This window comes from Capricornis sumatraensis, chromosome 12 (genome assembly GCF_032405125.1).
Source record: "Capricornis sumatraensis isolate serow.1 chromosome 12, serow.2, whole genome shotgun sequence".
NCBI lineage: Eukaryota > Metazoa > Chordata > Mammalia > Artiodactyla > Bovidae > Capricornis > Capricornis sumatraensis.
In genome coordinates this window covers 91,726,223-91,741,699 of record NC_091080.1, presented here as the reverse complement: position 1 = coordinate 91,741,699, position 15,477 = coordinate 91,726,223, and the positions used below count along the sequence as shown (strand labels likewise).

The window sequence follows — 15,477 nt, the reverse complement described above, 5'->3', positions numbered from 1 at the left end:
TTCTGAGGACTGCTTATGGTTTTTCAGGTAAATCTTTTAAGTTTAAGGGGCTCTTTTTTTAAGCAAGATTTTTCTTACTCTTCTGTATGTCTAAATACTACTTCTCACAGCCATTTAATGGTTAAATGTGGTAATAGGTTCTGTGATAAAAAGCTCTATAGAGTTCTTTCACTCACACATTCTCACACGTAGAAAATGAATAAAGACTTCCTAAAGCTGTCCTTTGATGAAGCCCCTCTATTTATAACTGAAACATTAAGCTGAAGAATGTAATTTCTTTTGTTTTTGTCACTTCTATTTTCAGAAAGTCCAATAAATGTTACCTTGGCTTCAGTGGGATAGATCCACCTAGATATTTGGATTTAAAAAAGCAAATGTAGGAATTTTTGTAAAACAGTATGTACACTAATGTAGTAAGACTTCCTAATTGATTCTTAAATAGGTTCTGATCTTCATTACGACTGCTATTAGTGGTTCAGCTGTAGACTTACAAAATGACAGAAGCTAAAATTCTTTTTGCCACCAAAATTATTGATACAAATGTTAAAAAGTTCAAATATGCACATCAAAGCTGCAGTAAAAGTCTCAATTTCTGTTTTTACATGCCATGATCCAGACTGTACCTAACAAAACATGGTACATTTACACTGGAAAAGGGGGTCCCATTTATTTTGAAGAAAAGGCTGGATCGCAGGATTCAGCAGAGCAAAAGTCAACGGCGACCTGCACATAGGTCTCAATTTCATTTCTGGCTAAAAACAAAATAGAGTTTACATAAAAATAGATATAACCCAGGTTACCATATACACTGGTATATGATCAGTACTATTTACATTAAAAACAGTGCATTGCGTAAGTCAAGGAATAAAATATCACCATGCGTTTCCTTTTTTTTTTCATTTCCATTTTTAAGGTGAAAAATGCAATCACAGAACTGAGGTTGCTTACCATGATTGTCCCAATATTTATGAAAGGAATAACACCCAAAGGCTTCTCATTTACATGTCTCCTTCCACACTTAGGCATTAATCTAAGTGTCACACGGATCACACGTACATCTTGAGCAACAAGAAACTTTTGAATATGCTGTAATAGCATATTAAACTAAACATATGGATAAGCAACCACACTGAAAAGTCCAATGAAAATGTATGAAATAATCCCAATAATTATAGTTTTTCAAATGTAAAAAACTATTTGGATCATTTTAAAGGAGCACTGAAGTCCTTTCAAAGTTTAATGTCACTCTTCAGACAAGTACAGACATAACACACTTCCAGAAAGGAGTATTTTTTATCATTCTGCACAAATTAAAATACAGTGCTTTAATGAAAAAGAAAAGCATCATATAATTGTTACATTAGATGAAGTTTTGGCCATCTCTTCAGGAGAAGGACTCTTTATTACTTCTTTGATGAACTGTTCGAGGGCCGTGAAGTAACCCTGGCACTGCCATGTATCGTTATGAGTTCCATCGGGAAAAATGGCTAATCTCTTAGTCCGAGATGGGGAGAGCTCATAGAGCTGCTTCATCATTACCGGTGGGATTAACTGGTCAGAGAGTCCGGAGATGAAGAGAGAAGGCATTCTGCACTGAGAGATTTTTCTGTAGGACAAGAACTTATTTTTGTAGCACCATAAAGGAAGGTAGCGCATCGGAAAGAATGAGAATAAAGTGCTGGCCATGTGCGGTATGCTCAGAAACGTGTTCTCAACCATGATGGCTGAAATCCTGTGTGAATTCTCAGAAGCCAAGTGAATCGCTACCGCGCCTCCCAAGGAACGGCCGAACAGGAAGACTTTCGTCTTGTCAAGGTCGGGCCTGCTCATCACGTAGTCCAGCACAGCCTCAGAGTCAAGGTAGAGGCCTTCTTCGCTTGCTTCTCCTTCACTCTTTCCATAGCCTCGGTAGTCGACCAGCAGGAGATTAACTTTGAGGTTAACCAACATAAGCAAGGCGTTTGGCAGCCTGTGGCCTATGTTGCCTGCATTCCCGTGAAAATAAATTATAGTTGGGGAATAGGGTGAGCTGTCTCCAGTGTATCTTATCAAAATAAGATTCAGACGCACTCCATCTTTGGTTCTGATGAAAATGTTTTCATGTGGAATACCAGTGGGCATGGGAACATAAAGGCGTGAAGACGACGGCTGTTCTGGGAAGTAAAGCAATACATCCTGGAATTTATACAGAATACCTGCTACTGATATGAATATTAACAGAAGTAAGACAATGCCTCCGTACAGATGAAAGGTCACTATTAAAGATAAAAGAGAAATGCGGCAGAGAGCCCAAGACCAGGAAGCCAAAGCTACCAGCCATCTTTCAGCAAAGTTCCACAGCACCCAGGACTTCTCCATTGTGACTCTCTGCAAGTGCCCTAGAGAGAGAAAGAGAGAAAGAGAGTCAGTGAGGCGACATGTATCTATTAGCTTAAAAGTTAGATCCACGATGTAACAAATCCCATCACTAGGAGAATCCTTGGAAACCTACATCAGTCCATCCACAAAACCGATTGTTCTAATTCTCTTGGTCCCTTCAGTTCTCAAGCTGTTTGCACCCTCCACTGCTGTATTGATGAAAGCCAAATATGCATCAAATTATATTCATTTTCTAAACAGAAAAAAAAAATGCAGGTTTTTTTTTTAATGCATTAGAAATACTTTCATTCATGTATCTTCCTTGATTTAACAGAAAAATAAACTGATGCCATGTTCCCCATTTTTTCCAGGAGGGAACAGAGGCTCGGGAGCCTAAGTGGATTGGCCACGTCCCAGCTTTGTAGGCAGAAGATCCCGGAGGCCAAGAAGCACGGCGAGGCCAAGAAGCATGCCGGCAAGGCCCCTGGTGCACCCACTGGTCAGCTGAGGAGGGCGAGGGCAGTTTTCTGAACGGAGGTGAGGCTGGCACGTCACATCGCGTCAGCTTCAGGTCTGCTGTACATGCTGCACGCTGGTCACCCCAGCAAGTCTAGTTAGAGGCCCTCAGCACGTGCAGGTGCAGGCACAGCACCCTTTCCTTACAAGGAGGACGTCTGCGGCAGCGCCTCACGGCAGCTCCGACCTGCGCTTCTCTAACTGGTGGCGCTGAGCACCTCTTCACGTGCCACCGGCCACGTGCACGTCTTCTCTGGAGCAACGTCTATTAGGTCGGCACATTTTTTGACTGGGTGGTGGTGTTTTGCTGTGTTTTTGATATTGAGCTGTATAAGCTATTTGTCTATTTTGGAAAACAAGCCCTTGTTGGTCTCATGATTTGCGAATATTGTTTCCCAGTCCGTAGGTTGTCTTTTCATTTTGTCTATGGTTTCCTTCACTGGGCAAAAGCTTTTAAGTTTAATTAGGTCCCATTTGTTTATTTTTTGCTTTTGTTTCCATGACTAGAAAAGACAGATGCAAAAAACATTGCTGCAATTTATGCCAAAGAGTGTTCTGCATTCTTCTCAATGAAACCGTACATGAGATTATCTGAATTTCTCTGATGGGTCATTATTAGCATATAGAAACACAACATATTTTTGTATATTGATTTTGCATCCTACACCTTTATTGAGCTAAGTAGGTTGAGGGCAAATTTTATTAAAGAGGGAGTTAACAGAGTCTAACCTGTCAAGATCAATCCAATATACTTTATTGTCAATTTTCCACATTATAGAAAAAATTTATAATTAAACTAGAATAAAAAAATAAAGTATCTCCCCCCCCCCGCCCCAATTTGGAGGTTCTTGCATAGCTAAATTTAAAAAACAATTTAAAACTGTGTTCAATTGCTCAATTGTGTCTGACTCTTTGAGACCCCATGGACCGTAGCCCACCAGGCTCTTCTGTCTATGAAATTTTCCAGGTAGGAATCCTGGAACGTGTTGCCATCTCCTTCTCAAGGGGATCTTCTCAACCCAAGGATAGAACCCTCGTCCCTTGCATCTCCTACATCAGCAGGCAGATTCTTTACCACTAGCGCCATCTGGGAAGCCCTTTCTAATACTGTATTATTTTTAAGAAACAGTCTAGTAATTTGTGTTTCACAACTGATTTAAAAGAAACTTTAGACTGCTAGCATTGTGCAACATGCTCAATCCTTTATATAGCCCTTACTGCAATTTCACACCCATGAGGCAACAAAGACTGCTGCGGTATACTGATAAGGCTGTAAACACTCAGGGGACAGGTGTGAAACAAAGACACAGGAATTCTATCTGAGAACCAGAGGTAAGTGAAGAAAATTACTCACTGGAGAAAAATCTTTTAAAACTTTGCTGAAAAATATAACTGATGTAAAGAAAATACAGAAGAAAAGCTTTCAAAAGTCAATGCTTTCATAATCAAATAAAATTTACACATACTGTCTTAAAAAGGCAAAAGAGGTGAGATGCTACAATTTTTTGTAGTTATCTACTTATTTACCATTAAAAAAAAAATTCTTTTACTCACTAACGAAACTATCCATAAAGTTAGTCTTAAATTTAATGAATAATTCTTAATGACTTATTTTTAAAATTTTACTGTATGCCATAAACTTTTAAATGTAGCACTTTAGTTCATCAAATTAAACACTGAAGATCAAGTTAAATTATGCTGGCTATACAGATGAGTTAGATGATGTAATAGATTTAATTTTTCATCATTATCTCACCAAAAATAGCTAACTATTTCACTAAACATGGATTTTCAAATTTGAGTTTTTTTCAAATGACTCTCTTTGAATACAAACCAACAGCCTAGCATTTTTCTGAAGTTGCTCTGAAATCAATACTGCCACCCAGTTGTGGCAAGTTTTATTACAATAAGCTTGACGATAAGCCAGAGAAAAGCAGGTATGGGAGCTGAAGACAAAAATCCAAGCTTAAAAGACATGGCAGCAGCACCTGAGCATGAGGGATCAGAGCTGGGTAGAACCAGGCTGCAAGAAGCTACACTCCGGCAGCCGAACAAGCCAAGGGCACGGAGTCCTGAACTCCAGCCCCGGGCTCCAGGTCGCCAACCGATGCGGCTCCCGGCCCAGGATGGCCATGCACCAACAGCACCCGGGGCTGCTCTATAACCGTCACTGTAGGGGCGGGTCTCAGAGCTACATCTGACCGCCTTCCTTTTCCATCTAGTGCTAACACTTACTTAATTTAATCCTTATTTCTCTAAGTGTAAGAGAATGACTTTCATTTGCACCTAGGAGTTGTATAGGAAAATTTGGAAATAGACTGGCATTTATCTGATACATCAAAAAAAAAAACATTTGTATAATGATTAGGATTAATGAGGTCTAGGATATAACATACAAATACGCTAGAGCACTGTACCATTTGGGAAAAATACATCATTTAAGATATTTCTTTAGTGAAAAAAGGTACTTTTTTTTCAGTCAAGCCAATCATTTATGACAGAAGTATCCGAGAGATGCGTAACTCAAGTATCAGTTGTTCTGTGACACATCAGGAAAAAACAGTAAATTCATCCCCTTAAAGTCTGCTCTGCCATGTATTTGTTAAGTAATCTTGGGTGTATCACTTATTTTCAGTTTGAATTTTCTTTTCGGTAGAATGAGAATTTTTAAAATGCTCACGTAACTGCATTCTGAACACTGGACATGTATATTTAAGAGTGGACATCAGGAAAGTGGCATATTTGAGTCTATTATTGCTTAGGAATAATAGGATTAACCTTGCAGTTTTCCACAAAGCTTTCCTGAAAAGTCACCTACATTAAATGACTTTGTGATACACAAATGCAATCTTGCAATGGATTGTTACACTGTGCAAGTCAATAAAAGTCAATTCACTTTGAGGAATAGCAAATGGAAGTCAATTTTAAGGATTGGTTAATAAAAAATGTTCTAGAGAGTGTGTGTGTCTTCTCTTTAATACACTGCAGCATACGGGTGGCTTAGAAAGAGACCTCTGCTCAGACTGCCTCATGTTTCCTAACCCAATTTGCCAGTGACTTCCGCTCCCCCATTCTGTACCATACCTCCATGCTCTTAAAGGAACTGGATCTAGCAAGCAATCCAGGAAGGACTTCTTATTTAACAAATTTGATGAAACTATCAACGAAGTACAATTATTCAAGCCATAACTCGAGCCATCTGTTGAGATGTAAAAATAACTTTGCATAAACCCAGATGCTATGATGGTCAGTAAAAAATGAACACTTCCTTGAAAACAGTCAACAGATCCTAGAGCTAGCAGTAAGTTTCCCATTTGTTTTGCCAAAAAAATTAGTGTGAATAAAGGGTTAACAAAACCTCTTCTCCCTGGAAAAATAACGAGCTCTGGTTAACCCTCAGCACTGTTTCCCTGGGAACCTCCTACAGGTAGGCGACCAGAAATGTTTCTGAGGAACTCTCTGCGTGGTGGGCCTGACGCCACCACAGAGCTGAGTCTGGGCTGCGTGGGGTAAGGTGTGCGCCTGGCGCGTTCTCGGCTGAGTCCTGGGCACTATGCCTGTGTCCCACAACAAAAGACCCCACTTCCCGTGGGGCATGAAGCAGTTCGGTCACAGCGCCGCCTGCTCCCAGCCCTGTGTCTTCTCCCCACCAGCCTGAGCTGTCGCTTGGAATGGCACACGCGACGCTGCCAAGCTGGGTCTTCGATCCGCATCTTTCAACAAGGCAGTGGGAAGCTGGGGTCGGGTATGGTCTACTGTGTCTTTTGAGAGTGTCCAGCTGAACCCAAGACCACTGCTGCTGGTCATGCAGAATAAGCAGGGCAATTAGTTACCCCTTAGAAAGTACATCTTAGGAGGCAGCATTTATGAAGGGTGTTGCCAGAAGAGATGGATTTTTTTGCCAGGCTCTTTTGCATGCTGCAATGCATTTGCTAATAACATCTTAGAACCATAAGCAATCAAGATAAACGGTGAGTTTAACATACCTCAAGTGAAACCAAAGTTTACACTGATTAGAAAAGTTGTTTAGAGGGAAAGGACGTTAGACCTGTTGAGCACAGAAGCTTGGTCCCCAGTATCCCTCATCTTCCACGCTTCTTTTACATTATTACCATGTTTTTAACATTATGCCTGGTGGTGGTGGTGGTTGGGTCGCTAAGTCGTGTCCAACTCTTGCGACCCCATGGACTGTAGCCCACCAGGGTCCCCTGTCCATGGGATTCTCCAGGCAAGAATACTGGAGTGGGTTGCCACTTCCTTCTCCAGGGAATCTTCCAGATCCAGGGATCAAACCCGGGTCTCCTGCATGGCAGGCAGATTCTCTATCGAGTGAGCTACAAGGGAAGTCCCACGTCTTAAATAAATATCTAACGTATTCCCATTTCTCAATCATGCCTCTGCCAAGTTATCACACACTAACTGACTCTCGGGTCCATCTATCTGTGTCTCTAACCATTCCAACACCTGTTTAACCACTAAGAGAATTCATTGAAAAGCGTGAGTTATCATGAGGATCTCTCATAAAAAGCAAACCCCGCTTGCTAATGAATCCAATGGATTTTTCTCGTCCACACTGCAACAGTGTACCGTTAAGCGGCACTAAATCCTGAATCTTCCTTGGCTTCCAGCAGAATCAAATTCTCATGTGTCTCCCTCTGACCCACCCCTGAACACAGGTATTTTCCAAGGACCTGTATACTGACCCTTCTTTTCCCTCGGGGACTTCATTCTTTCTCATGCCTCCATCATACCAGTTTATGAATTATGAATTCTTCATGTCTACTTCATCCATAATCTCAATTTATCTGTTTGTTGAGTACTTGATGCTTCATAAGCAACGCAAACTTATCCCAAACAAATCCTCCTTAGCTAATGTTTTCCATGGTTTATGTAAATTATGAACAAAAAGGCATGATATGTGAACGAATGTTTTCTTTTTGAAAACCAGCTGATTCTAGGGCTTAATATAAAATAACATGCAGACTAAATCTATGTTACAGTATCAAAAATAAGCACATTATAGCATGTTTTACAGCTAAGTAAAAAACGTCAATCTTAGAAAAGTAATTTTTGTGCTTTTTATTTAGAAAAAGTGGTTAGCAGTGTCACACTGATATTAGTGAACACTTCTCAAAAAATAACCTATTAAAAACATGATTAATTTTTTATTATGCACAGTCAAAGTAAGTCTAATCGTGACTGTTTTCTTTTTAAAAAGAACAGTTTTGAAACAATTAGTAGTATCCTTTTATACTCTATTAGCACCTGGATCATAGGAATGAAACGTATGGATCTCCTGATGATCGCTGTGAGAATTTTATGGTCAACATTAACCAGTTTGGTTCACCGCGACTGCTCCGTATGCTTCCTATCTTTAAATATCAGTATAATAAGCAATTTAAGGCTAAAGACACAAAGAATGGATAGCTTGGAGCTGTCAGAACCACCATGCTGGCTACAGGGTGAGCCGAGGGTCCAGTCAGCTGCGGGAGCGATGGCAGCCATGCTCACCTGACCTCCGCCACCTGCTCTCACACATGGACTCAGGGCCCATTCCTAAGGGGAAATAAATAACTGTTCTACAAGCTGAGGCTTAAAAGAGATCAACAGCAAGTGTGTGCCCACCCTCAGTGATCTTATATGAGTTCTCAAGGGCATCCTCAAGCCCAGCCTAGACCACAGAACAGCCCCACAGTCGCTTTGCCAGGTTCATCAGATTCCAGTGCAGGCTATCATCCGATTTAAAGATGAAAGGCAATGCCACCAATACCTGCACCCATCTGCCATCTCAACCACAGACGCTACAGATGACTCAAAATTTATAAACATGCAATTTTAAAAAATAACAGGACAAAGCACAGCTCCAGGGTTAAGAATTTCTCTTACTTTCTATCAAGCAGCTGTCTACGTCATTTATTTTTACTCATTTAGCACAGTTACTCACAGGAACTGGAAGCAATCAAACAAAATCTAAATAAATACCTGGCAAGGGCAGTGTGAAGTAGAGCAGTTGAACTGGGCGAACTCTAAGGTCCTGCTGAAACCTGAGACCCTTCTATGCCCGTGGTTCTCCAAGTGTGGCTGCAGACTCCTGGTGTCCCAAGGTCCATTCAAAGGGTGTTTCAGATCAACGGGACCAATGTAAGCTGACTAAAACGCTCCTTGCTGTCTCGCTCTTTGACATTTGCACTAGTGGGACAAAACCAAAGACGGGCGAAACTGCCGGTGCCTTAGCAAGACTCAAGACAGGGGCTGCAAAATGTAGGCGCCACTGCACTCTTTATCACATCTCACTCAGTGAGTCCACTTTGCAACATTTTTTGACAACAAGTGGCCAAGCAAGGGGGGCACGTGAGGCACTAATGCTGAGTGTGGCTGCACTCAGTCCCATCCAAAGCTTTGCGACCCTATGGACTGTACTGAAAACACATCTGACGTGTAGGATGAACTAGCTGCTTTATTTAAGTGACACCACTTTTACCTAAAAAGACAACTGATAAACTGTGGTTGTTCAGACTTGTGTGTTTGGCGGACATTTTTTCTGAAGAATGAGTGAAGGTGCAAACAGCTTCCTCGACTTAAGAGACTTTTCTGATGGCACTGTGATGGTAATGACACTAACAAGTGTGATTTTTGACAACATGTTAAATGTGTGACTATTTGGAAGAATCTGCCCAGCACAGTAAATTAACATTTTCAATGACCAGGGTTATCGGTGTCACAAAAATCAAGCACGGGTAAAAAAAAAAATTCATTGAAAGATAAACCAATGGATTTTACCATAATGGAGACAAAAAGTTCTTTGATATGGATTTCAGATTCCACAATGTAACTGATCTTTAAGAAACTGCCATCTGTTGAGTATATCCACAATTATCTGAAAAGACTATTAAAATAACCCCTTTACAACCATAATCTGTGTGAGCCTTTCTTCATAAACTTCACCGAAAACAACCTACCATATGACAGTGAATGCAGAAACATGATAATATGCCTGTCTTCTATTAAACAGACATTAAAGATACTTATAAAAATGTAAAACAGCGCTATATTCCTTGCTAATTTTTTGGCAAAGATGGCGATTTTGCATAAAAATGTTATTATGCTGAAATACGATGGATTTTTTTACTGTTATTTTTAAGTGATAAAAGTATGCATTTTATAAGCTCCCACTCTTAATTTCTAAAACAATAAATATCTTTCTACATAGTCTACATATATGAAAACTCTTTGGAGACCTCAGTAATTTTTTAAAATGTGAAGGTGCTCTGAAACAAAAAAAAATTGAGCACCACTGTTCTACACTGCCTAACTACATAATTTTATTGCCTTTTTTTCTGCAAAGACTTAATACCTTTAAATTAACAATGAAGTACTACATTAATTTAAATCTTTTGTGTGTTATAATATTTACAGGTTTCTAAAGCTTTATAGGTCCTGGAAGAGAAATATCTTCAGTAAAGACACATAACTTCTTTGGGTCCCAAGGACTATGGCCATAAGACAGGTGACAAACAGGGGAGATGACCTTTCAGCCGGGGTCATCTAGCGCCCTGAGTGAGGCTTTGACCCAGTCACTGCTGCTTTGCACACCTCGGTGACTAGTCACGTCCACGTTTAAATGTGGGAAACCACTCTGAATGAGCATCCTTGTACGTCACTTTCTGAGTTTCTACATTTGTAAAAGGAAGCAGTTACCTGAATAATACCTAAGGTCTCACAAATTCTACTTTACAGGTGATAGAGAAAAATTAAAGGCTGGAATTGGAAAGTAGATATTGAATTATAAATAATACTGTTTTCACTAACTGGTACAGTGGAAACTTGGAGGCCCTGGTTATGGGACTTTTAAGAGTACCTGAAAAGTTACTGAGAGATATAGGACTCCAGAAATCACAGATGTGTGGAGACGTGGTGATTTTATATTTCAACTGAGGTTTGTAAAATATTTAACTCATCAAACATGTTCAGTCTCTTTCCCAGACCACCACTATCAAAGTAATATGTCTAAACAATGCACAGTCAAAGCTGTAGAAAATAACTTTGGCTAAACAATCTTCACAAAATAATCGACATCGTTATGTTTTAGGAGTTTGTAGTTAATGGGAGGGGAAGAAGAAAAGCTGGTATACAAAGACCATCATGAGTTTCCATGAACTCGAAGGGTTTTTTTCTTTGCTTTGCACAGGGAACTCAGGTTATTCTCTCCAATAAGAAGCAATGTCAGTGATGCAAACGGCACCTTCCAGAGTAATTCCAAGTGTACAGTAACAACAACCCTCAACCGCCTCCTCACCAAAGAACACTACTGCCTTCCCTGTGAAGCTGGCGGTCTCTTCGTATCAATCCTTTATGCTGCGATATTTTATCTAAACATTTAAAATAAAGATTAACAACTTACATTAAGAACTAAAACTCAAACTATGGGAATGAATACATTTAATTATGATTGTCCCAATAATTTGTTTTTGTTCAGTCGCTCAGTCGTGTCCGATTCTTTGCGACCCCATGGACTGCGGCACGCCAGGCTTCCCTATCCTTCACCATCTCCCGAAGTTTGTTCAAATTAATGTCCATTGAGCTGGTGATGCTATCACACCATCTCATTCTCTGTTGCCCTCTTCTCCTTTTGCTTTCAATCTTTCCCAGCAGAGTAAACTGGACAAATACGTTATTCTTTCAATCACAGATAAAATTTTAATGAAGGTTGGAACTGACTCACAAAAAGAAAGTAAATGCTAATTATCCTCATTATTTTTAAACTGCAAAAGTTTACATCGAATTGCACTGTATATGTTCATTTACTGATTCTGCCAAGAGAAAAAGGTCTTTGAAAACTCTAAAAGATGTTTTACCTATACATGAATTAAATAGGAATTCCTCAAAAACAAACTGATTGAAGAGTAATCAATAATAAATACAATTTTAAACAAAACACCATTTAAAAAAGTCGTAAATGTACCATTATTTTAACGGCCTTTATATCCATCTCTACTGATGATTTTAGGAACATCCTGTTTTTTTTAAAAAAAAAAAACTGTTCGTACATTAAAAAAATACCATACCAACAAGTGCAAAACCATGCACAGGTGCAAGGGAACACTTAAAAAGCGGGAAGCAAATTCATGTGTCACTCCTGACCCCTACATCACAAGGGGAGAATGGTATCCTCTGGGGGAATTCACAGCTTCCAGTCACGTTTCAGGTAACAGAGAAGCAGATTCAGCCTTCCCGCCTTAGTGTATCTCCTTTTCTGCTAAGCACTGGGGAGTTAAGAAACCATGCCAGCTGCACAGCTGAAATGGAAACACAAATAGCCGCTATCAGTGTGCTGGAGACACCGCAGAATGAATTATCTATTTCCCTAATGGTTACCCACATGTCATCAATAATGAAAAAGCGAGTATTAATAGTCCTATGGGACAAATGAACAATAACTGCCTATGGATATGCTGGATAGCAACTGAAGAGTTCAGAGAGCATTTTACACTGGGATTTCAATCAGCTTGAGCAGATGTCTGGAACGCTACACCAGACAGCAACTCAGAAGCATTTTGGGGTTTCTCTTTCACTGGAAACACAGGAGACCTGGCACATAAGAGTCAACTCTGAGGGAGCAAAAACGACAGATTCTTGTCACTGTGGAAGCCAATCGCAACTTGTTCTGAGAATAAATATCAAAGAAAGAAAATTAAAAAAAAGAAGAAAGATCCACAAGGCTAAAAATGCAAACAGTGATGTTAGAATAAAAAATGATAATGTAATTCAGGAAGTTTCCAACTTGTGAAGGGATAGTGTTCTAAATACTATTAACCGAATGGATCAAACTTAGAATTCATTTTCTCATAAAATCAATGTTCAGGAGAAGCAAGATTCCCAGGCTAACTCATAAATACGCACAGTTCATGCCCTAAAAATGCAACAGCTTTGCAATTCCAGTACAATGTACTGCTGCAGGAGTTAAGACTTATAAGAAACAGGAACATAAAATGTAGTAATTTATTATGCAGCCTATCACTTCAGGGAAAGAAAAATCCTAATTAGAAAAAACTAGAATCCTGTTTTAAAGGTCTGTTCTAAAAAGAGTATACAAGGACCTCAAACCTTGTAGAGGAGACTAAACAAGAATCAGAAAGATTTCAGAATCTGTGGGTAACAACTGAGTTCTAAATTAAGGAAAAAACAGAGAAACAGAAATAGACTCCCCTGAGGAAAGAGACAAGAGAGGAAAGATCATGGCAAAACGTGAGGGTGGATGGTTTCCCTACCCACTACTGAAGTCAAACTGTTAAGCCAGGACAGCGTGGTGAGGAAATGCTCTCATCCAGGCCTGAGGTGTGTCTCAGAAGATGGGAGGCACGCCAAGATGCCCATGTTCAGATATTCACAACCTGGCTTCCTTTCCTCATTCCAAAGGAAATTCCTCATCCAAAGAAAACCATCAATGGCAGGCAGTGTCTGTGCGAGGAGGAGCCTGTTTCCAAGCTCGGTATGTTAATAGCTAGGTGCTTCTGCCAACCCATTTACCCTCTCAAAATGTATGTCTCCTCGTAGGTTAAAAGGAGATCAAACACCTAACCAGAACTCGGCTGAGATCAAATGTAATGCAGTGCGTTGAGCAACACAGCTCCTTGTAGGAGACAGAATTTAAAGCATTCTGTTTACCTACGAGAGCAGACTAGGTGAAGTACAACTAGCACGTCTGCTCGACTTGGATTTTAAACAATGGCAGGACTCGCTGGAGAACACCTGAGTCGCTGCACACAGGAAGTAATGAGGGCGACGCCTTCTTTTTTTCTGTCAAAACTCAGCGCGGGGGGCAGTTCCTTCAGAAAGCCTTCCCTGGACCTCTGTTCCCTACTGCCAACCACGCCACATCCTGCAGTTTGCACAAACGCACGCGGTGGCACTCACTAGTGTAGCCTAACTCACCTGCTTTACACGGGCTGCGGATTCCTTGACGACAGTGACATCACCTTATGGAAATCCGCCTAAAGATTTTCAGGAGATTGAGTAAAGCTGGGCACCCAGTAAGTCTCTATTAACAATGACTGGGTTGAGCGGTCTAGGTCTTCAGCAGGACAGTTATTAGGACAAGAACACTAGACGGTCAACCGTGACTTATTTACTTCTTACTTAGAACAAAACTTAACCATTTAGCAAAAAAAGACATGCGAGCAATCTAAGCCTGCCCACAAAGAATTAACCACCCCACCGAATGATACCAGGAATAAGATGCCACGAAAAGCGAGCTTGACACTTAAGAGCCCGGATCTCCTTCTGTCTTTCCACTGAGTCCCTACTACGGGGTAAAGGTAACTCAAAGGGCCGCTGAATAATAAGACTTGTTTGGGGGGGCGGGCGGTTGTGACGCCTTGGGCAGTAAACTTTCGTGATACATTTTGCAGAACAATATCCATACACGTTGCTGACACGGACGTCTGCAGACTGACTTTCAACTCCGCAGGGGTGCTCCGGGGCGGCTCTGTCAGCGCCCCGAAGTTCCTGCCCCGACAGCCGCGGCTCTCACGGCCTGTCCCTGACGTGAGCGGCCCAGGCCGCCCCCAGCCCCCTGGGCCCTGGGAGCGGGGCTCCGGCCGCACCCGTCCCGAGGGCGGAGGGCCGGGCGGGGTGTGCTGGGGTTCGCGCGCGTCCCTGCGGACGCCGCGGACAGCGGCTCTCGGACGCGCCCCGGGCCCCCTCCCGGCCCGCGGAGCACAGGCGCGCCCCGGGCGCCCACAGCGCTGTCTGCCAGGGCTTCTCCGGCCCCTTCAGCCGGCGGAGGCGCCCCCGCACGGCCCCGCGGCGAGCAGCTCCCCGGAGGCCCCCCGCCGGCCGCCCCGCACTCACTCAGACCCGCGGGCAGGCCGCGCACTCGGGAGACGGCGCCGCGCAGCAGCGTCCCCCGGCGCCGCTTCCGTCGCTCCTCATCGTCCTCCTCCGCCTCCCGCCGCGGGGCCGCCGCCGCCGTCGCCACGGTCCGGCCCCGAGCTCCCGCGGCGCCGCACTCGGCTCCCCCACTTCCGGCTCACGCTCGGTGTCGCCGGCAAATGCCCCCGCCGGCGCCCACATCACCTGCTCTGGCCCTTCCTCCTGGGAGCGGGGAAGGCGGCCCCGCCCTCCTAGGCATGCGCAGAGACGGCGGCCCGGTAGGGGCGGGGGAGGAGAGTCCCCGGCGACGGAAGCCCGGGAAGGACAAGATACCGCGAGGCCGGATACCGCGTGCGATCCAGATGAACTGGGTACCCCCGCCGTGGGTGTCAGGCATCCTCCGAGCACCGGTAGACTTCCCGCCCTGCCTCTGATGACTCAGGATCTGCTGCGGGACGCTTTTCTTCCCGAAGAGAGTGTCTGCCCCAGAAGGTTGTTAGACGTATGGCAGTGAGTTCCGGCACTTCCATAAGGGCACTTAACTTCTTGTCTTCTTCCAGCCTAGCCGCTCCTACCTTCGTCAGGGTGCACCGTCGCGAGCGGATGCATGTTTTATCAGGCCCCGAGACCTGTACCACTTAGACGGCCCTTTTATTTAAAAAAATAAAATGAAATAAAAAAATTCAAAACTACCTTTTGCAACTTTTTACAAAAACCCAAGACCGTGGCAAC

At 42.6% G+C, this 15,477-nt stretch overlaps 1 protein-coding gene across 1 annotated transcript; it reads right to left on the bottom strand.

Moving 5' to 3' along the window:
- Positions 1–1,344: 1,344 nt before the first annotated feature.
- On the bottom strand, positions 1,345–14,799 carry ABHD13 (abhydrolase domain containing 13). The gene is made up of 2 exons (XM_068984662.1): positions 14,725–14,799; positions 1,345–2,378 (listed from the first exon to the last, which is right to left on the bottom strand). The coding sequence occupies exon 2, from the start codon at positions 2,356–2,358 to the stop codon at positions 1,345–1,347; it is 1,014 nt and encodes a 337-aa protein (XP_068840763.1). The 5' UTR covers positions 2,359–2,378; positions 14,725–14,799.
- Between the last annotated feature and the right edge of the window lie 678 nt (positions 14,800–15,477).

Bases quoted from the DNA above. Each gene is read 5' to 3' on its own strand.
- ABHD13 (XM_068984662.1), bottom strand. From the start codon at position 2,358: ATGGAGAAGTCCTGGGTGCTGTGGAACTTTGCTGAAAGATGGCTGGTA.